The sequence below is a fragment of the Schistocerca nitens genome, chromosome 1 (genome assembly GCF_023898315.1).
Source record: "Schistocerca nitens isolate TAMUIC-IGC-003100 chromosome 1, iqSchNite1.1, whole genome shotgun sequence".
In the NCBI taxonomy this organism is placed as follows: Eukaryota; Metazoa; Arthropoda; class Insecta; order Orthoptera; family Acrididae; genus Schistocerca; species Schistocerca nitens.
In genome coordinates, this window is record NC_064614.1 from 1,168,104,481 (window position 1) to 1,168,127,987 (window position 23,507).

Below are 23,507 nucleotides of genomic sequence, written 5' to 3' on the forward strand. Positions count from 1 at the left end.
TTCATATTGGTTATATCCTTTGCAGCAGTTATTGTGTATCTTATCTGACGTGTATTATCTGCCGAATCTTTAACCTTCCCAATACTGAAAAAAATACTTCGAAAAGCAGCAATCATATTCATCCCATGGATCATGCGTTTGTTGGCAATCTCTCAGATCTCTACCACAATTGCTACAAATGGTTTGGTCTTCATTACAGGTACAAATGAATCCATCTTGGGTGAGTTTGTCTGGATGCTACTTAATTGCTGTCAGCTATCGAAGCATGTTCATCTAACCTTATATGTGATATATTTAGGCAGAGCCACCCCTACAGCCCTCACTTTGTACGTTGAACTGCACAACGATGCTGGTTCCGGAAATGAATGCGGACATATTTCCATAGAGTACAGGCTAAGAATATCGTACGAAAACAATTTGAGCTGCAGCATGCAACTTCATATAATATGAGAACAATGGTGAAATCTGTTTTCATCAAACGAAGGTGATCATACACATTTATCTACCAAAATTTATTATGTTAAAGTGACAGCTATAAAGGATTCTGATACATCAGCGCAGCCGACATGAATTCCCAATTTCCTATATAGCCAGCTCAACAGTACCGAAGTAGCAAGCCTCAGAAATTTCGCTATAGCTAAAATATGGGACAAATCTTCCTTCCGGCCCGTGTGGCCGAGCGGTTCTAGGCGCTTCAGTCTGGAACCGCGCGACCGCTACGGTCGCAGGTTCGAATCCTGCCTCGGGCATGGATGTGTGTGATGTCCTTAGGTTAGTTAGGTTTAAGTAGTTCTAAGTTCTAGGGGACTGATGACCTCAGAAGTTAAGTCCCGTAGTGCTCAAAGCCATTTGAACCATTTTGAACAAATCTTCCTACCCGTACATTTTGAAACGTGGAGAAGATCTCTACGGGTAATAACTTTCGATCAATGTATCAATAGTGTAACGATCCGACATCCCTGCCTCTACCTGGAGACAAGGTGAGGTGGCGAGATTTTTCGTAAAAGGACATATGGTACAGTGAAAAATAAAATATAAGTACATGCTATTGTTTGAAGCACAGTTGAGCAGTGGCATTATAGTGCTGGAATATGATTTATCTTTCAACACAGAAACCGTTCCTTGGAGTATTTAAACATTCTCATTAATGGAACTGGTCGTCAGAAGTCTACTGTAATACTGTCTGCTCAACCAGAGAACAAATTGTCTGACATAGCAAAAGCAAAAAGATTGAGTACTCTTTGTACCTCGGAAATACTCGTAGGACTGCCAACAGAAAAAAGTATTTGTACCCTGTTGCGTCTCCAAAATGACTAGTGATGATTTACGGTTCATAAACCATGGAAAGTTCTTACTGTCTTATACCGATGAGGTAAAGAGCACGGATGCCGTAAGTTTTCCCACTGAATGAAGCGAATGCTTACAGTGTTTTAATTGTGAAAGGTTCTACGTTTTAGGAAAGTGCGTTTTTTTGTTGTAGATCATAAGAAGCAGGGAATACAGATTTGTTGTTAAACTTTCATTTCTTTCTCTACGTTCGTATATTCCACATAAGCTCCTTTCCTCAACGCATGGCCAGTTTTCTGGTAGCTCGTGTCGAAAGGTGTTAAGTGAGGTTTGTGAAAGATAGATGATGAAAACGACTAAAAAGTTTCAGTTCTGCAACTCTGCTTCTCGTTTAATATTTCTGATGGCCCCTTTCTGCTGAGATTATCGTAGCATAAGCAGTTAAAAGATAGTAACTGTGTAACCTATTTATCATAAACCTCTAACGCTACCTTTGCTTAATAATGAGTCACGCTACCAAGTCATCTATAATGGCCTCTTGTTCTTATAAGCTTCAATTATGATCGTATTTTTCCTGTTAAAATGGACAAATACAATATTATTATAATAAATGCACGCGCCACAGAGCACCACCGCAGTTAACAGTCGTCTATGCTAGGTGATAAGGACACGGTGGATGTTATTACTACATTTCTGCAGCAACGTTTCTAAAATTTGGAGACATCACGTACATCAATAAAATAGTTGTGGTGACTAGTCCTCTGCGCGAAATTAGCCACAAGTCATTAGATTTCTACATTAACCATCTCTATATCTAAACACTGCAAACATGTATTAGCTTTCTCCCGCAGCATACATTAATCGTACATTCAATAACGGCAGTTCCTGCTGAGGCCTTTTACATTTGTAACGGCATTTATATGTATGTGGAAAGTTCATGAGCTACGAGACGTAACTAAGTACTTGATTTCTATAGAAATATATGCTTCCAACATGCAGACACTACAGTGCTACCCCGTCGAGTAGCGAATGCAAGTCTGAACCGCACGTATGATGCTTTTGCGCTGAAGCTACCATATAGCATTAACGAAGATTTGTCAACGGAATCCCAAGCGAATAAATCAGGTCACGTCGTTAGAAGTTTCAGATTACCCGGTGACGATTATATTACAATCAATAAAACTTTGCCGAACGTTCACAAAATCATCGCTATTGCTTGTTCTTACAGAGAGTGCACTGAACTTGGCGGATATAATGACGACCCTTTAGTTATCTATAATGTTCCCGTTACTACACTCTGCTTACATGTTAGAAAACTGAACTCGCATTCGAAAGGACGAATACTCAAAACCGCGTCCAGCCGTCCTGATTTAGGTTTTCCGTGATTTCTCTAAATCACTTCAGGCAAATGCCGGGATAGATCCTTTGAAAGGACAAAAAATGTGATACACTTTGTAGCTTGAAAATACTCATTGGACTGGCAAAAAGAAAAATATTTTTTTCCTGTTGCTTCTCCGAAATGACTAGTGAGGTTTTACAGTTCATATCCTTCGCTGATCCGACGGGACCAATGTCCTCGCTGTTTAGTCCCTTCCCCAAATAAACCAACCAACCAACTCTGCACACTGCACATTCGAAGTTCAATGTCGGGTGCATTTGATGAGTACATTATATGGCGACGTACACCTGTGTGAAGTATGCTACCATTCGGAGAGAGTGAAATATTTTAGAAATGTTAATGTTATTATTTTGTTCGATGAGAATTCGTCATGCCACATTATATGTGTAGATTAGCATTTGACTGAAAGATGCATTAGAAAAAGTCTGACTTTAATCTATTAGTATTGGTGTGTGAAATGTGTGACGGCAGCACTATTTCACAACCAGCTCTGTGTGTAGCCAAGCAACGAATATGACGATGATGATGATGTTTAACACAAGTTACATATAACGCGATATTCTATTCTTACGTTCTCATGTGCTTTATATGTTGTGGTTCTCTCTTCTTTTCCTTTTTTTTTCCTTACCGAGAATACGTACCGTTGTCCATCGACATAGATTTCAGATCCTTGCGAGGTTCAGTAAAAGTGCGTGAGACATGTCCGACATCTATGTACTCATTCTCTTGCGGAATATGGTGGGGGGGGGGGGGGGATTGAACATGAAGCAACTTCTGACAAAATTTGACTTGATGCACACCAGCTGACGCAGTCGGCTGCAGCAGTACTGTACTTTAATGTTAAATCTGAACTGTTAAATCAGAACTAGACTTAACGCTCCAAAATGAATTTTCCCTCTGCAGCGGAGTGTGCGCTGCTTTGAAATTTCCTAGTAAATTGACAGTGTGTGCTACAGAGAAAAATTTGTTGTGACTTGGCGAGACAGCCAAGCCACTACGAGGTAGCCGAAAGGCACGCGTTTAAGCTCACGCAGGATGGCGTGAGGTCTGGAAAATGACAAGGTCTTTATAGTAGCAAAGAACGTACGTAGCTTTTGGAATACTTAACTTTAATCCATAATTGGTGAACGTCGGTCTGACGGTACATGCATCACAAGATAAATAGCAGTTGATAATGGCGCCTTGCTAGGTCGTAGCAAATGACGTAGCTGAAGGCTATGCTAACTATCGTCTCGGCAAATGAGAGCGTAATTTGTCAGTGAACCATCGCTAGCAAAGTCGGCTGTACAACTGGGGCGAGTGCCAGGAAGTCTCTCTAGACCTGCCGTGTGGCGGCGCTCGGTCTGCAATCACTGATAGTGGCGACACGCGGGTCCGACGTATACTAACGGACCGCGGCCGATTTAAAGGCTACCACCTAGCAAGTGTGGTGTCTGGCGGTGACACCACAAAATTCATTCTGGAAACTGCCTCCTACGCTGTAGCTAAGGTATTTTCTCCGCCGCATCATTGCCTCTTGGAGTGACAGTCCCGCAGTGCGTGCAGCAGAACTTCTATGAGGTCTGGAAAGCAGGAGCTGAGTGACTGGCGGCAGCGAAGCTCTGGGGACGGATCTTGTGTCGCGCTTCATCTACATCTACATCTACATGATTACTCTACAATTCACATTTAAGTGCTTGGCAGAGGGTTCATCCAACCACAATCATACTATCTCTCTACCGTTCCACTCCCAAACAGCGCGCGGGAAAAACGAACACCTAAACCTTTCTGGTAGAGCTCTGATTTCTCTTATTTTATTTTGATGATAGAAAGTTGGTGACTGAAATTTCGCAAATAGATCTCGCCGCGACGAAAAACGTCTTTGCTTTAACGACTTCCATCCCAACTCGCGTATCATATCTGCCACACTCTCTCCCCTATTACGTGATAATACAAAACGAGCTGCCCTTTTTTGCACCCTTTCGATATCCTACGTCAATCCCACCTGGTAAGGATACCACACCACGCAGCAATACTCTAACAGAGGACGGACGAGTGTAGTGTAAGCTGTCTCTCTAGTGGACTTGTTGCATCTTCTAAGTGTCCTGCAAACGAAACGCAACCTTTGACTCGCCTTCCCCACAATATTATCTATGTGGTCTTTCCAACTGAACTTGTTCGTGATTTTAACACCCAGGTACTCAGTTGAATTGACAGCCTTGAGAATTGTACTATTTATCTAGTAATCGAATTCCAACGGATTTCTTCTGGAACTCATGTGGATCACCTCACACTTTTCGTTATTTAGCGTCAACTGCCACCTGCCACACCATACAGCATTCTTTTCTAAATCGCTTTGCAACTGATACTGGTCTTCGGATGACCTTACTAGACGGTAGATTATAGCATCATCTGCGAACAACCTAAGAGAACTGCTCAGATTGTCACCCAGGTCATTTATATAGATCAGGAACAGCAGAGGTCGCAGGACGCTTCCCTGGGGGAACACCTGATATCACTTCAATTTTACTCGGTGATTTGCTGTCTGTTACTACGAACTGCGACCTTCTTGACAGGAAATCACGAATCGAGTAGCACAACTGAGACGATACCCCATAGACCCGCAGCTGGATTAGAAGTCGCTTGTGAGGAACGGTGTCAAAAGCTTTCCGATAATCTAGAAATACGGAATCAACTTGAGATCCCCTGTCGATAGCGGCCATTACTTCGTGCGAATAAAGAGCTAGCTGCGCTGCAAAGAACGATGTTTGCTGAAACCTTGCTGATTACGTGCCAATAGAACGTTCCCTTCGAGGTGATTCATAATGTTTGAATACAGTATATGCTCCAAAACCCTACTGCAAACCGACGTCAATGATGTAGGTCTGTAGTTAGATGGATTACTCCTACTACCTTTCTTAAACACTGGTGCGACCTGCGCAATTTTCCAATTTCTAGGTACAGATCTACCGGTGAACGAGCGGTTGTATATGATTACTAAGTAGGGAACTATTGTATCAGCATTATCTGAAAGGAACCTAATCGGTATACAATGTGGACCTGAAGACTTGCCCGAATCAAGCGATTCGAGTTGCTTCGCAACCCCTAAGGTATCTACTTCTAAGAAACTCATGCTAGATAGAAGCTGTTCGTGTTTCAAATTCTGGAATATTCCATTCGTCTTCCCTGGTGATGGAGTTTCGGAGAACTGCATTCAATAACTACGCTTTAGCGGCACAGTCGTCGGTAACAGTACCATCGGCACTGTGCAGCGAAGGTATTGACTGCGTCTTGCCGCTTGTGTACTTTACATACGACCAGAATTTCTTCGGATTTTGTTCCAAATTTTGAGACAATGTTTCGTTGTGGAACCTATTAAAGGCATCTCGCATTGAAGTCCGTGCCGAATTTCGCGCGTCTGTAAATTTTAGCCAATCTTCGGGATGTCGCGTTTTTCTGAATTTCACATGCTTTTTCCGTTGCCTCTGCAACAGCGTTGGGACCTGTTTTGTGTACCATGGGGGATCAGTTCCATCTCTTACCAATTTATGAGGTATGAATCTCTCAATTGTTGTTGCTACTATATCTTTGAATTTGAGCCACATCTCGTGTACATTTGCATAGTCAGTTCGGAAGGAATGGAGATTGTCTCTTACAAGGGAACCTCCCCATCGCACCCCCCTCAGATTTAGTTATAAGTTGGCACAGTGGATAGGCCTTGAAAAACTGAACACAGATCAATCGAGAAAACAGGAAGAAGTTGTGTAGAACTACGAAAAAATAAGCAAAATATACAAACTGAGTAGTCCATGTATAAGACAGGCAACATAAAGCAAAGCTTGAGCTCAGGTGCGCCGTGGTCCCGTGGTTAGCGTGAGCAGCTGTCGAACGAGAGGTCCTTGGTTCAAGTCTTCTGTCGAGTGAAAAGTTTACATTCTTTATTTTCGTAAAGTTATGATCTGTCTGTTCGTTCATTGATGTCTCTGTTCGCTGTAATAAGTCTAGCGTCTGTTTTTTGCGACCACACCGCAAAACCGTGCGACTAGTAGACGAAAGGACGTGCCTCTCCAATGGGAACCGAAAACATTTGATCGCAAGGTCATAGGTCAACCGATTCCTCCACAGTAAAACACGTCTAATATGTTCTATACGACGCCGATGACGGCATGTGCGTCACATGACAGGAATATGTTGTCGACCCACCTAACTTGTACACTTGGCGAATGGGTAAAATGATTCTTCTACCTTGCCCGATTTAGGTTTTCTTGTGGATGTGATGATCACTTCCAAAAAAGTGATGAAAACATAACGGACGCACAGATAATAATTGTCTAAAATAAAAAAATAGACTTTTAACTCGAGGGAAGAGTTGAACCAAGGACTTCTCGCTCCGCAACTGCTCACGCTAACCACGGGACCACGGCGCTCCTAAACTTACATTATCCTTGCTGTTGCCTATCTTGCATATGGACTACTTGGTTTGCATATTTTGCTTATTTTTTTGATAGTTCCACACAACTTCTTCCTGTTTCTCGGTTGATCTGTGTTAAGTTTTTCAAGGCCTTTCCACTGTGCCAACATATAACTAAATCTCAGGGGGGTGCGACGGGGAGGTTCCCTTGTTAGGAAGGCTTCTAGTGACACTTTATCCGCTTTTTTAAATAATATCATTTTGCATTTGTTTCTGGTGGATTTGGAAGAAACGGTATTGAGCATAGCTACAACGACCTTGTGATCACTAATCTCTGTATCAGTCATGATGCTCTCTATTAGCTCTGGATTGTTTGTGGCCAAGAGGTCAAGTGTGTTTTCGCAACCATTTACAATTAGCGTGGGTTCGGGAACTAACTGCTCGAAATAATTTTCGGAGAAAGCATTTAGGACAATCTCGGAAGATGTTTTCTGCCTACCATCGGTTTTGAACAAGTATTTTTGCCAACATATCGAGGGAAGGTTGAAGTCCCCACCAACTATAACAGTATGAGTGGGGTATTTATTTGTTACGAAACTCAAATTTTCTCTGAAATGTTCAGCAACTATATCATCGGAGTCTGGGGGTCGGTAGAAGGAGTCAATTATTAACTTAGTTCGGCTGTTAAGTATAACCTTCACCCATTCCAATTCGCACGGAGTATCTACTTCGACTTCACTACAAGATAAACCACTACTGACAGACACAAACACTCCACCAACAATTCTGCCTAACCTATCTTTCCTGAACACCGTCAGAGACTTCGTGAAAATTTCTGTATAACTTATTTCAGGCTTTAGCCATCTTTGTGTACCTATAACGATTTCAGCTTCTGTGTGCTTTCTATCAGCGGTTGAAGCTCATGGGCTTTCCCAACACAACTACAACAATTTACAGCTACAATTCCGACTGTTCCTTTATCCAAGCACGTCCTGTATTTGCCATGCACCCTTTGAGCTTGCAGCACATTCCGTACTTTCCCGAGGCCTTCTAACCTAAAAAACCGCCCAGTCCACGCAACACGGGCTCCGGTACCCGTGTAGCCGCCAGCTGAGTGTAGTGAACTCCTGACCTATTCAGCGGGACCCGAAACCCCACCACCCTATGGCGCAAGTCAAGGAATCTGCAGCCAACACGGTCGCAAAACCGTCTGAGCCTCTGATTCAGACCCTCCACCCGGCTCTGCACCAAAGGTCCGCAGTCGGTTCTGTCAACGATGCTGCAGATGGTGAGCTCTGCCTTCATCTCATAAGCAAGACCGGCAGCCTGACCAAATCAGGTAGCCGCTGGAATCCAGAGGGAATTTCCTCAGATCCAAAGCGACACACGTCATTAGCAGCTGGCTGCATCCTGTGCTCTTCATGGCATCCGGAAGGACCCTTTCCACATCAGGAATGACTCCAACCGGAATGCACACGGAGTGCACACTGGATTTCTTCCCCTCCTTAGCCGCCATATCCCTAAGGGGCCCCATTACGCGCCTAACATTGGAGCTCCCAACTGCCAATAAGCCCACCCTCTGCGTTTGCCCCGACCTTGAAGGCTGAGTATCATCCTCTGAAACAGGGCAGGCAGCTGCATCTGGCTCAGCGAGAGACAGTACCTGAAACCTGTTTGTCAGATGCACCAGGGAGGCTTTCTGATCAGCCTCCGGGGACGTCTTTCGCTGCCTGCCACGCCCTGGAACGACCTCCCAATCAACCACAGGCAAGGGCTCAGCCCCACTGCGGGCAGCAACTGGGGCAACCACAGCGGCAGATCGATCTGGGGACAGACAGAACGAGGTTGACATCCCCGTGATACCCAAGTCCGGCTCCCCACAGTGATGCCCATTGACAACAGCCTCAAGCTGCGTGACTGAAGTCAGCGCAGCCTGCAGCTGTGAGCGATGGGATGCCAACTCAGCCCTCTTCCGAACACATCAATCACAGTCCCTGTCAATTCTAATCGATGTTGAACAACAGTTACTGAAACACGAGTCTGTGCCTAGATAACGCAAGGGAAACACGCATAGAATATATGAACTAACCTGTACAAATGCCTAACGACTGCGCTACAATCTCCCCGAATTTACGATTACAGTAACTAAACCTCGAAATTACACCTCCTATACGAAACTCACACGCAATTTAGGTAAGAATCTACGTGCGCTGTCGATGTGCACCAACTGGGAGCTCAGGCCACACTCGTCTCTGAGAGCCTACTAGACAGACAAGTGCCACTGATGTGGCAAAACAAAACAAATGCCTAACGACTGCGCTACAATCTGCCTGAATTTACGATTGTGTTTGTTTAGCACATGCGCGAGAAAGCAAGTTTTCATATTCTGGTCCCCTGTACTGCACACAGTTTTCACCTACCAGGAAATTTCACTACCTAGACCAGGCCTGGAAAACCGTGACTTATGAATCAGTCCCCTCCAGAGAGTGCTTCGCTATCCATCTCCACCCCGCGCGGTGCCGTCACACTTCCGACAATATCAGTTCCCTGTACGTAAGCGCCAAAAGACACGCTGAGAAAACATAGATTTTTATTTATGTACTTATCCCGAACTCTTGTACTTCCATTAATCAGACATTTCAGTATTTACGTTGGTATTATTTATCTTGGTCTTGACAAGTTCTGCAAATTCTATTTCAGTTGGCGATGTATCGAAACCAAGTTGACGCTCCAAAGTCGTATTGAACATCAAGTGATCAGCTGTGGGATGGTATTGTGCTGTCGCAACTTTTCGATGATCTCGTACCCGGCATCTTCCGGTGAGGAAACACCTGAGAAAATTTCATCGTTGGAATACTGCGAGAAAGCCTACAATAACGGAGTTAACGTGCTTCATTGAAGAATCTGTACTTTACGGAATGAAGTTTTCCCCATGCAGTGGAGTGTGCTCGGTTATGAAACTCCGTACCAGATTAAAAGTGTGTGCCGGACCGATACTCAGACTCGCGGGCAAATGTTCTGCCACTGACCCACCCAAGAATGACTCACGACTCATGAACTGTACTGTCACAATGGTATGTTGATAAGAAAAGATTTCTGTTTAGGAGTGAAATCTGCGGTTTTTTGAGCACGTCTGTGACCTTGTTGTGTCATTGAAAAGTGTAGGCATCTGTTTTATGTCGTGAGTAACGTGATTAGATCATTTCCATGTTGCAGACTTCTTCTTTAATATCATTTCTAGCACTTGTAAGACTAATATTCATTGGATTATTAAAGAAAATGATATCCGGATTTACATATTCCAAATATTTAAAACGACCATGAACCACATTGCTGACTTCATCACTAACGGAAGCAAATCTTGGAAAGTTTACTTCCAAGTAATCTTGTCCCAGTTCACAGCAACTTGAGAAATAACACAAATTTTCCTTGTTTAATTATAAATTAAGCAACGCGAGTTTACACCGGAATCCGTTAGTACCCGTAAATGCATGACAGAAATTTTACCAGTTCTATTGCAGATTCTTTCACCAGTAAACTGTCGCATTTCTGAGCTTTCTTTAATTTTAAGCATACGAGATAACGACGCATTTAAATCCTTTCTGTTACGGCGTAAACTCAAGCGTCGGCCCGCCAGTCGGGAACGACAGGGAAGAAAAGACTGTGAGAAGAAGTCACCCAATCGCACGCTGACCGACCTCCTTTCCAGGACGACTACGTGACAGCTGTGGCCCCTATGGGAAGAGGACATAAGGTCCGCGCCCGAATTGTGCGGCCCACTTGGATAGCAGCGTCAACTTTAGCGACTTCCTTAGACATCTTTACGTAGCAAAGACTTGTGTCGGTCTATTTTGAAGAAGACTGATTATTTTGAATGTCGCCCTTTGCTTGCAACACATCTCACAATGTTAACTATTGTATTTGTCTTACCGTAATAACTCTCGTTTCTCTAGTGAACCGAGTATGCACCCTCCCTAAAGACAGCTCTTTTCCTTGGGATTTGATTTTTCATGCAACTCTTTTACACCTTTTTTCTACCTTACCGACAAAAGGGCCTCGATCGTCACGAGAGTTAATGCTATGGGTGGCTTCATGGAGCGAAGAGATGTGTCAAGCAAGATTAGTAGATTTGTGTTTTGAACCAAGGATGTTTTACATGCTGAACGGTATTCTTCCTTTTCGGGATTATTAAGAACCAAAGTAGAAAAATGGCCGCAGAATAATCAGAATCAAAACCACTACGATAGACGTAATAATAAATGACAACTTGAATCATAGAGCAATATTAAAGAGATTAAATGTGAACAAAACGCGCAGAGCAAACGTGACTAACGGAAGAGTGATGCTCTTCGAAGTCTAACAGACGGTGCCCCACTCGACAGCTGATTAAGAAACGAACAGTAGTTTGCCGCAAACTATGACGGCAATGCCCGAGTGGAGTTGGATGGGGAACCGCTCACGGTCGTATGATGTATCGCGAGCCACGCTTTGCCAGTGCGGAATTCAAGACACTCTGTTCACAGCATAAAGAAACAAGAGCACTGCAACACAGCGCCGTTGTTACATCACATTTAATCGTTGGTTATGAGCAGTGAAGAGTTTCTCTGACACACATATTCTTTGTCGCCACAGATGGTCTTTGCGGTGGCCACCGCCGCCCCCGGCCTCCTGGGTTCGCCTGCTGTCACAGCGGCAGCCGCCGCCCCCGTGGGCTACGCCGCCCCCGCTGTTGTCAAGGCCGCCTTCGCCACCCCTACTGTAGGCTACGCCAGCCTGCTGTAGCTTACCTCTCGCCGCCTCTGTAGCCTACATCGTCTCTCCTGCTGTCATCCAGAACCACTAATTACAGATGCGTGACCTCAGACGCCGCCTATTTATTTATACACCGTTTCACAAATGTTTGCACACCGGTCACGTAAATAAAGTAACTTTTCTCTATAAATTATTTTGTCATCTTTATTTATTTTGGTACCTAAATCGTCCCCTTTGTATCCACATGTATTCCTGTACGTATAAACTTCGAAAATACTTTCTTCTACTAAATAACAGACATTACATGTAACCTCCATACACCATTGTATATGGAGATAGTAATTAAACTAAAGAGAATTAAGGGGTAATATTAATGACTCGTGCTTTAAATTTTTTTAGCTTCAAGCTGTTTTATAGGTACTACTTTGTGTTGACGAGCAGTACTTTAAACTTCTAATGTGTTGAAACCAGGGCAGAGAATGTGTAAGAAATATCGTACCTGCTGAGTGAAACCAAATGAGGAAATCATTTAATGTGCGCCTTTTGGTGGTTTACGCGCACATTAATGTAACACAAAATAAAAGTTGCTCTTAGTAAGTATCGATGTTATAGCAGTGCAAAGAAATTATGAGCACCAAAAGGTAGACGAAGAGAAACTCAGGCTACACGTCTTCCAGACACAAATTAGAACACTGAACCATTACCTTTATACTCTACAAAAGGAAACAATAACTGGTACAGAGAACGAGAAAACTTTGAAGTTTACATGTGGGGTCATTATTTTGACTGACGATACATGAAATTTCCCACATGGGTGGGCAATACAACGAGCATACAAGTTTTAAATAGCTTTCGAGTAGCTGACCAACGCTCTCACGATCTGAAATCGGCGCAACATCTGTCTGCAGCGATTACTGTGGTGTCACCGCCAGACACCACACTTGCTAGGTGGTAGCCTTTAAATCGGCCGCGGTCCATTAGTATACGTCGCCACTGTAAGTGATAGCAGACCGAGCACCACCACACGGCAGGTCTAGAGAGACGTACTGGTATTCGCCCCAGTTGTACAGCCGACTTTGCAAGGAAAGGTTCACTGACAAATACGCTCTCATTTGCCGAGACAATTGTTAGCATAGCCTTCAGCTACATTTGCTACGACCTAGCAAGGCGCCGTATTCAATTGATATTGAGATTCTATTAATGTATCATCAAGAGCGATGTTCTACAAATGTGGATTAAAGTTAAGTATTCCAGAAGCTACGTACTTTTCTTTATAGCATTCATTACGTATCCTGTTTCAGACCTCACGCCAGCCTGCGTGACTTCAAGCGCGCCTTTCGGCTTCCTCGAATTGTGTCTAGGCTGTCTTGTCTAGACACAACAAGGACCATGCTTTCTGCTCTGAATCGACAATCCACATGAACATCAGATTTTCGACAGATTGAATACACTTTACATCTTTACATACTGTTGCTAAGTAAACATTACATTTCCAGATTCCTTTTAGAATACTGTGACATCATAGATGAGATAAAGTAAAAAACTCTAAAACTCCTCCCGAACAGGCCATGAAGGCCCAACGGTATCGACCGGCCACCGTGTCATCCTCAGGCATCGGCGTCACTGGATGCGGATATGGAAGGGCATGTGGTCAGCAGACCACTCTCCCGGCCGTATGTCAGTTTCCGAGACCGGAGCCGCTACTTCTCAATCAAGTAGTCTTCAGTTTGCCTCACAAGAGCTAAGTGCATCCCGATTGCCAACGGCACTCGGCACACCGGATGGTCACCCATCCAAGTGCTAGCCCAGCCAGACAGCGCTTTACTTCGGTGATCTGACGGGAACCGGTGTTACATCTGCGGCAAGGCCTTTGGCCAGATGGGATAAAGTCATTAATTTTATTCTTAGAACGTCTTTTGTTCTACTTAACCTCAACTAGGTCCCAGATAATAAAGGTAAACATCACACTTTTCGCGTTTCCAATGTATTTCGCAAGTAGTGAAGAATACTGTGACATCATAGCTGTGGAAATTAATTAATCTTTTGTGTGGTAAACAAAGTGCGGTTCATAAATGGAGCTTTGAAAGCTTTTACCCACTGCAGTCACCTGTTGGTAACAGCTGGAACAACGCATGGTAGTCAGGCCGAGCTTCTTTCACTTTTTAACATTAGAACCACCTGTTGGTGATCGTAAGAAAGTTGAATGTGGAACAGGAGTTGATTTTATTATGTGTTTTCAGGGTTCAGAGAAGAGTATTTCAAGTGAAACTCAACTTCAGCAACTACGAATTTTTAATTGGTTATTAATATCTTATAAGCAATAATCCTGGATGATCCATTCTTTGCTTTAACTTTACAAAGTAAATACATGCACTGTAGATTCAGGACTTGAACTCTGAATATATTTATTGTTCAAAAGACAGAACACCGAGTCATTATAGAAAAAAGCAGAAATGTGTAGGAAGATTTTCTTATTGTTGCTAGTTCACTACTGTAATCCGTTGTCGACTTTATCTGTATCTGCTAAAATTTCTTTTGTTATGTCAACATAATAGTCTATGGACGAGCGTTGCTGTTGGGAGAGATATATGTTTCATTTACGCTCAAATGTCGGCAGAATAAAATCAAATGGACCAGATGAATTGTTAGGGGAGATGAGGTTACCACAATACTCTTGACTGTTGGTCATTGTGAAAGGCTGAAAGAAGAAGTTTTTCTGAATTAATGTTCTTTTAGGTAAAATAAGTGAAATAAAAAACTGAAATGCCACATTGTCCCAGAGGAACCTGCACGACCATACGTTGTTTGTAATCGCAACAAAATTAAGGACCATAGCACTTAAGTGAAAGGTTTTAGGAGCCTGGTGGTTCCTAGTGGGAAATGGATGAGTTGAAGTTATATATACAAGGAAGTAGTGACTCTGCTTGCAGGATGGATAGAATTTCTGGTCAGATGAGTACAGGGTTTTAAATAGAAAATCAAATGGGGGTATCGCAGGAATAGGCCTAATACTAAATAAGGGAATAAGAATGCAAGTAAGCTACAATCAACAACATAGTGAACGCATTATCACAAGGCCGAACACCTTCCACAGTAACACAAGTTTGTGAGTTACATACCTCCACAGATGATTAAGAGATTCAATGTACTATGAGATAAAAAGAAATTATGCAGATATTAAGGGAAACGAAAATTTAATTGCATGGGAAACTGGAATACAACAGTAGTACAAGGAAGAGAAGGAGAAGTAGTAGTAGAATATGAACTGGGGACAGCGAGCAAAAGAGGAAACCACCTGGTAGATTTTGGCATAGTGTGTAATTTATTCATTGCTAGCACCTTGTTTAAGAAACATGAAAGATGACTGTATAGGTAGAACAGACCTGGACTGGTAAGACAGAGATTTAGGAAGTAGGTCCTACATTGTAAGATATTCCGAGGAGCAGAGGTGAACTCTGACTATAATTGATACGCTGTAAACTATAGATAAAAACTGATGAAATACCAGAAGGGTAGGAAATATATGTTTTGTGACTTGGATGAGTTGACAGAACAATAGCTTATTCAGAGTATCAACGGGAGCATTAGGAAACGATTAACTGAAAGTGGGGAGGCAAGTATAATAGAAACCGAATGGGTAGCTTTGAAAGGTGAAACAGTGAAGGTACTAGAGGATCAAATAGGTAAAAAGACAACGGCTCGCAGATATCCTTGGATATCACACGAGGCACTAAATTAAATTGATAAAGGATATTCAAAGAAAGTGCAAAATGCGAAAGCAGAAAACGATTAAGGACAAATGCAATTCGGTTAAAGGGTGTACAACTATAGGAAAGATAGTTACCACCTGTATGAAAATTAAAGAAATTTTTCGAAAATAACAGTAGTAGCAGTATGAATATCAAGCGTTCAGATGGAAAGCCGGCACTAAACAAAGAAGGGAAATCTCAAAAGGTGGAAGGAATATATAGAAGGGCTATACAAGGGAAATTATCTTGATTGTAGTACCACAGCAAAAGAGAGGAACTAGATGCAGATGAGATGGGAGGTATGATTGGGAAGAATCTGACAGAGTTCTGAAAGACGTAACACGAATCAATGCCCCTGCAGTGTACGACATACCCTCAGACCTACTAATAAACTTGGGAGAGCCAGCCATGTCAAAACTAGTCCACCTGACGTGCATGATGTATGAGACATGCGAAATACCCCCAGATTTCAAGAAGAATGTATTAACTCTAATTACAAAAAAAAGAAAATGCAGACTGGTAAGGACATTACGAAACCATCGGTTTCAGAAGTCATGGTTGCAAAATATTGACATGAATAATTTACGTAAGGGTGGTTCAGGCCGACCGCAGGTATGATGAGTCTGAGTTCCGGAGAAATGTAGGAACACCGGAACACCGCTGGCAATGATGACCCAACAGTTTATCTTGCAAAATGGGCTAAGGAATATTAAGTCTGCGTCTGTAGCATTTGTAGACTTAGACAAAGCTTTTGACAATGTTGACTGGAATCTACTCTTCGGAATTCTAAATGTAGCACCTGTATTATACAGGGAACGAAGCTTATATGCAAGTTGTATAGAAACCAGACGTCAGTAATAAGATTCCAATAGCATGAAAGGCAATCAGTGGTTGAGGTGTGCGTAAGGCAGGGTTGTAACGAATCCCTGGAGTTACTGAATCTGTACACTGAGCAAGCAGTAACGAAATGCAAAGAATAATTTCGAAACTGCATTAAAGTTCTGAGATAAGGAAAAATATGATTGAGATTGGACAGCGATATTGCAATTTTGTTAGAGACGGCGAAGGGCTTGGAAGAGCAGCTGAATTTTTTGAAAGGAGTACGATGAACATCAACTGTTGCAAGGGAGAGGCAATGGAATGTGGTCAAACATATCAGGCGATTCTGACGCAATGGGGTAAGAAAATGAAACACTAAAAGTAGTAGGTGCTTTTTGCCCTTTGGCCAGCGAAACATCTGATGACGGCCGAAGCAAAGAATATATAAAAACGCAGATGTCAATGGCAAGAAAAGCATGTGTGAAGAGCGGTAACTGGTCAATACCGAATATATATTCAAGTGTTAGGAAATCGTTTCGGGAAGTATTACTCTGGAGCGAAGCCTTGTGTAGAACCGAAACCAGGATGATAATAAGTTCAAACAAAATGAGAACGGATTCTTCTGAAATGTGCTACTACAGAAGAAAATCGAAGATCTAATGGGTAGATCACGTAACCAGTGAGAGGTACTGAACTAAATTCGGAAGAAAATAAATTTATGGCACAACTTGTCTAAAAGAAACGGCCTGTTAATTGAGCACATTCTAAGACGTTAAGGAATTGTCATATTGGTGCTGATGGGAGTGTGGGGCTGGGAGTGGGAGGTAAAAACAAAAAAGCATAGAGGTAGACTAGGCGATAAATGAAGTAAGCAGTTTCAACTGGATGCAGGTTGTTTTAGTTACTAGGAGATGAAAAGGCTTGTACGGGATAGAGTAGCATGGGGAGCGGCACTAAACCAGTCTTTGGACTGAAGATCAAAACAACAACTCAACCTTGGACCTAAAAAGAATTTGAAACACTATTTACATACATTGCTCCTCATTCGTTATGTAAGTATCGTCTGTGGCGTTTAACCCACGTGTACAGTGAAATTTGAACTTTTTCTCATTTGGAATTCGTTGATAGATTTCATTTATAGATTATAAATAATTTCTTATGCTGGTTCTGTACAGTACAGAGAACTGTTGTATTAAAGCCAGTGAATGCACAAAACAGTTCTATAGTTTCAGGTCTTTAAAGCTCGTCAGCACTTGAGTGTTTGCTCCCACTGCACGGGCATGAAGTGTCAATACATTCCGAATGCTCGTAAGCTGCTATGTTTGTTTGTGTAGCAGTGGCAGTATAATGTGTGGTTCTTATTTACTTGTCATCAAGGTACGTGTGAGGAGTGTGTCAATGTGGCGAATATTGACGGATTTTTGGCAAACCATTAACATGTTATGATACGCCATTTTTCTTTATCAGAGGTGATCACAGAAAAGAAAGAATCTTAATACAGCTTCTTGTGCATGATGAAGTGTGTTAGTGTTGCAAAAACAGTATTGACATTGTTCTGCCGGTGGTTTAAGGTCATGGAGAACCAGCAGGTGTCCTATATGTTATGTGCGTGCTGTAGACGTGGGGGATGATATCACCTGCCTCAGGTACTCCGTAGGAAAGAAAATTTTAAAAGTAACATATGATGGAGATATCATATTAAAATAATAGCTTATGCTGGAGCCCTAATACATCCTCATGCTTTGGAGCAGTAACCCAATTCGGTGCTGGAGGATCTTCTCTATTATTTATGTCACCTGATTTGAAGGAACCATTTTAGATCTCCATTTTCCATGCAGGCTGTAGGTAGAAACAAAATAATTACACACGTTTACTATAAAATTTTTCAGAACAGCTTTATTGCTATTTGTTTCATTAGAAGCACATGTCTCTCGGTCCTATGGATAAAACAAACACTACGAGTAATTGAGAAAGAACCTACACTTACCATGCTGCTATTAGGTAATATGACACAAACTTTGAGTTTGCAAGATGATGTTTCCAGCAATGATAGCTTCCGTACATTGCACTGTCACAAGGAGAGACGCCCTTCCAAGCATCATTATGTAGTACTTCACTTATGGAATTGTACAAGTATCACGAGATAAGTGACTGCTGCACTAACCGTGCCTGTGAAGACATGAAGGTCGATGTCACAAAAACCCATAGCGGAAATTCGTAGTCTGTCCATTGGAAGTCGCAGAACATCGACTGCTGGCCCGGGACGCAGGAGCGGCTGCAGCCTCGACAGGAGCATACCAGCCCTGTCGGCGCGGTCAGCCGCCGAGGAACACACCCAACAGACCACCAGCTGGCGTAACAGGACGTTAGTAAGTGCAGATAACTTCACGAGTATTTCCGCTCTGTTGTCTGTTTCTTGAGCCAGGATTATAAGCCAATAGGCACAGCAAGTTATCTCGACGAAATCTCCCAGGATGGCCAGCAGCAGTGCGGGTCCGAAGTGGAGACCGCAGAGGCGAGCGCAGCGGTGAAGAGCCAACCTGGCGCGCTGCAGCCGCCGCACCTCCGCCCCCACCGCCCCCGCCATCCCCGGCTGTCCTGCGTGCGTCGCCAGCTCCTCCAGTTCTTCCTCGCTGCCCGCCGGCGGCCGGGTACTCCTTAGCAGCTGTCTACAGACGATGCCCATCCTGTGTCGGAGTACCAGCACAACGGCGAAGAACTGAACTCGCCAGATCGTGACAAAACCTTGAAGGCACAGGGTGATAGTACCTATTGGCCTACGTCTGAAGAAATAGGTTGCTAGTAAGCTAACTCGTATGACAACCAAAACAAGCACTGTAATGGAAAGAAAAATTGCACTTTGGCGAGTTTTGCGATATATTTCCGTTCTGTAAGTGTGATCTCGCGTGGCGAGCAGTGCATCTACCTGTTGAACCAGGTCCGTGATACTGCTAACGTTATCTTGTCCAGTAGACAGAGATCTACATAAGATTGTAGCTGGTTCCAACGTCGACAGTAGAACAGATAACACAATTACAAAATGCACTGTCATAGGGGAATGCTCATCTATTATGATTATATGCTTTACTAAATAACTGCAGTAAAAACCAAGGGCAATGACAGAGACAAGCCACATCAAACATATGAAGTAGCCTGTGAGTCGCTTTAATGACACTCTAAAGGCACAAGTTGAAGAATTTTTGTTGTCACTGATGATGGGAACCAAACCAAGCATTTGAAATATAAGGTACAATGGTCTCACTGCGCTTTCGAAACTATGACCACTCGATTGAGAAACAGATCTATATGGACTGATCATAACTGAAAGAGCTCTCCTCGTGTAACCGAGTAGCTCTCACGACTGAGTTACGACCTTGTTGTCAGACAGAGCACAAAATGAGAATTCCAATTTTCTTGATGGGATAACGATCGATACGTAATTTCACGACTACCGGTAATGAATCATTAGCGCTAATGAGTCGTTAACTTGAGAGGGTCGGCAAAGAAATATTACATCCTGTGTCAATCGCGGGCTAGTTGTTTGTAGACCTATATTACAACCATTAATAATTTAAGGACAAGTGTTAAGGTAATACAAATATTTCATATACCATCTCGGAAATAGATTAAAGAGCACATTATAAATTTCTTATCTCATGAATTTATGTAGCACTTTGGATATGGTTTGAACTGACAGCTAGACTGATTCACGAGGAAGAGATATTTACACATGCTATTATCGTTATGCCTGATAAGTTGTCTGGCTATAGATACTTGGCGCTATCTGCACAAAGCCAGTGCAGATCACTCATGCTGTATAGTTGGAGACAAGAAGCCATTCCAGAGCTCTGCGACCACGATGCACTTACACGCAAAGTTTCTGTGCCTAGATCACATTTTACTTATTACAATTGAAAAAAGATATTCTCTTACATAAATTTACATCAGCTATTAACAAATTTTTTTTCAGGCGCACTTTCTCTGTCTATTTACCCTTACCAATTTGGCCATCACCAGTTACTCTGCTGCCCAAGTAGCAAAATTCATCTGCTACTTTTTAACAGCTGATTTTCTAAAATAAGTTGCTCAGCATCGCCTGACTTCATCCAACTATATTCCATTCCCCTTGTTTTACTTTTGATTGTGTTCATATCATCTCTTTTCAATACACTATCCATTCCCTTCGACTATACTTCCAAGTCCTGTGTTTACTCTGCAAAAATTGCAACGTCACTGCCAAAAATCAAAGTTTTTATTTCTTCCCCGTCAACTTCAGTTTCTTTTTCAACTTTCTCCTCAGTTTTCTTTACTGTTTGGTCATTCTACATATTGATTGACAACAGGTATAGGATTTAACTCTGCCTCGCTCCATTCTCAACCATTACCTCCCTTTCATGTCCTTCGGTTCTTGCATGTGCAGCTTAAATGACCTTCCGCTTCGTGTATTACATCCCTGCTACCTTCAAAATTTCGGGAATAGCAGTCCAGACTACACTGTTAAAAGATTTGAAAGGTAAGCTTGTATGTGTCTTGAAACACTGCGCGATCGATAGCTCGCGCTACGTCTCCTAGAAGAGAATCCTCAGTGCGAAAGGGGCGAGGCACGTTTGTCGCGATTGACGTTGAGACGCTTTCCCGGAAAAGGCAGTTAGTGAAGCAGTACGGACAGCTCAGGCCTGCGGGGCAACAGGCAAGCTGTTTGTTCTACCGACCGCGTGACTTCCAAATTGGTCTTTCTGAGCATCTTCCCGTCATCAGAGACGTGCACCAGAAACGTGAGTGGACGCAGTACTCCATTGGTTGACCAGGTTTGGAGACGAGCGGTGGGTCGTCGTCATCAACTCATCTCCCTGCGGCTCCATGTTTTTCCATTATGTGTCACCGCACAGCGGTTCTGCATGCCCGGCGAGCTACTCTTAGTTGGCTACTTCGATGCCGACATCACGCGGCGTTCATAAAGACTGATGTGTTTGTTTCTGCTGCTTCTATATCGGAGTCGGTTCAGCCTCCTGTCGCTGTTGCTCCCTATTCCTGTGTCCGACCAGGCGATTTGAGGAGCGTGTCGTTCTTATCAAAACTTAAGAATTTCCATTTGGTTATTATCATAGAGCTATAATAACTTGATTATGTGTTTTAAAGTATTGAGGTTTTGTAAATTTCTTTTATCTTCAATGTCATTAATCGTGACAATCACAAAATTTTTCTTGCATATTACGTTCTGTACTAAATCGCCAAGTCGGCTTTGTTAGCTTTTCGGAATTCAAAAGCTTACGTGCCTCACCGCGGCAAATCTTGTTGCTTGTATTTTTATGGATTATACTTCCAAACCAAGCCTGTGTTTACGTATGTGAGGTTCATCAGACAACTGTTGGCGTCTTCCTTCCACCTACGTTTCCCGTCCCGTGGTACGGGTAAGTATTTACTGTTTCCGCCTCGTGGCGTTACTTGTAGCTAAATCTCAGTTGGCGGCTGAACTTCTTTCCTATCAGGTGTAAGTGAGGGTGGTTGCCTTGGCTAGTAACCCAATTTTCTCTTGGTAAATTTTCAGAAATGATACATTATGTCTACACTGCCCGCATCTAATCTGATGAATTAAGTTTTACTTATTTTACTTAAACATTACTTCTCTGTTCATCAGGCTGTCATTCTATGTTTGTGCCTTGGGGCAGGTTCCGACTAGTTGCTTAGAAAAAGAGTGTGGTTTGCAGCTTATCGGGTTGGCCGTAAGTAATTTCGGGTCCGGAGCACATTGCCCCACACGTGATGGTCTCATATCAAGCGGCTTTGATTGCTTTGTTTCCCTTTAATGAACTCCTTTTAGGTAAACCTGAATTATTTGTTGTATTTTAGGTAACAGCAACAAAGGCAAAGCAAGGATAATGGAACGTAGTCGAATTAGATCAATTGATGCTAAAGATTAGGAAACGAGACACTTGAAGCAGTAGATGAGTTCTGCTGTTTGGGCAGCAAAATAACTGATGATGCCCTAAGTAGAGAGGATATAAAATGTAGATTGGCAAAGGCAAGTAAAGTATTTCTGTAGAAGATAAATTTTTTTACATCGAATAAAGATGTAAGTGTCAGGAAGTCTTTCCTTAAAGCATTTGTCTGGAGTGTAGACGTGTATGGAAGTGAACCGTGGACAAATAACAGATTAAACAAAAAAGAGAATAGAAGCTTTCGCAATGTGGTGGAGTAGAAGAATTCTGGAGATTAGATGGGTTTATCACGTAACTAATGGCGAGGTAGTGAATAGGATTGGGGAGACAAGCAATTTATGGCACAACCTGACCAGAAAAATGGTTTGGTTGGTAGGACACATTCTGACACATCAAGGGGTCACCAATATAGTATCGGAGGGAAGTGAGGGTAGCAAAACCCGTAGAGAGAGTGTGGTGTGCGTACTGTAAGACCTTCGGTACACACACCATCAGATTATTTGACTTGTCGCTCTAACGAAGTAGGCGAATGTCAGCAACATGTCTCGTGGTCTTATTGTGGCGTGTTTATCTTCGGCCGTTAGGTCAGACGATAGAAATGCCACTTGCACGCTTAGAGTAGCAGATTGACGGTGACCAACTTTAAACAGAACTTGATTAATTTTCACACACATTTATTAAAATAATAAAAAGCATAGACATTACATAACTTGATTCTGGATGCTGTTTACAATTGAAAATCTGAAGTTCCTTTGGTCTTGGTACGTTAATCTTATTCTCCCATATCTCTGATACTTGACAAAGTGTCTATACATTTATCTTCACGGCTATGTACAAGAATGTGGTAATCTAATTAGGTGCAGACTGAAACTTGACTATAGACGGATACAGACAAATGCAGACTGATACAGACTAATGCAGACTGACTAATCGGAGGTCTGTACACTCGTTATAATACCTCGCGCGTTCAGATATCACTGTGTTTTCTTTTTTTTTTTGGCTACGCATCTTTCCATTCTACAATAACCTCTGAAACCTTTCCTTAGGATTTCTAATCTATCGCTTAAGAATAAGAAATGAAATCTTTCCTTTGAAATTTATTCTCTTTCTGAATCTTCGCATACAAATTTAATTGTTGCTTATTAGAAGTGATTTTCCGATTATTTCGACGA

At 42.6% G+C, this 23,507-nt stretch overlaps 1 protein-coding gene and 1 pseudogene across 1 annotated transcript; both read right to left on the reverse strand.

The window, feature by feature from the left end:
* Positions 1-13,585: 13,585 nt before the first annotated feature.
* LOC126206751 (5S ribosomal RNA) lies at positions 13,586-13,703 on the reverse strand (annotated as a pseudogene).
* A 4,806-nt stretch (positions 13,704-18,509) lies between these two features.
* Positions 18,510-19,082, reverse strand: LOC126233026 (gustatory receptor 23a-like). The gene has a single exon (XM_049942835.1). It carries the CDS (start codon positions 19,080-19,082, stop codon positions 18,510-18,512), a length of 573 nt encoding a protein of 190 aa, XP_049798792.1.
* Between the last annotated feature and the right edge of the window lie 4,425 nt (positions 19,083-23,507).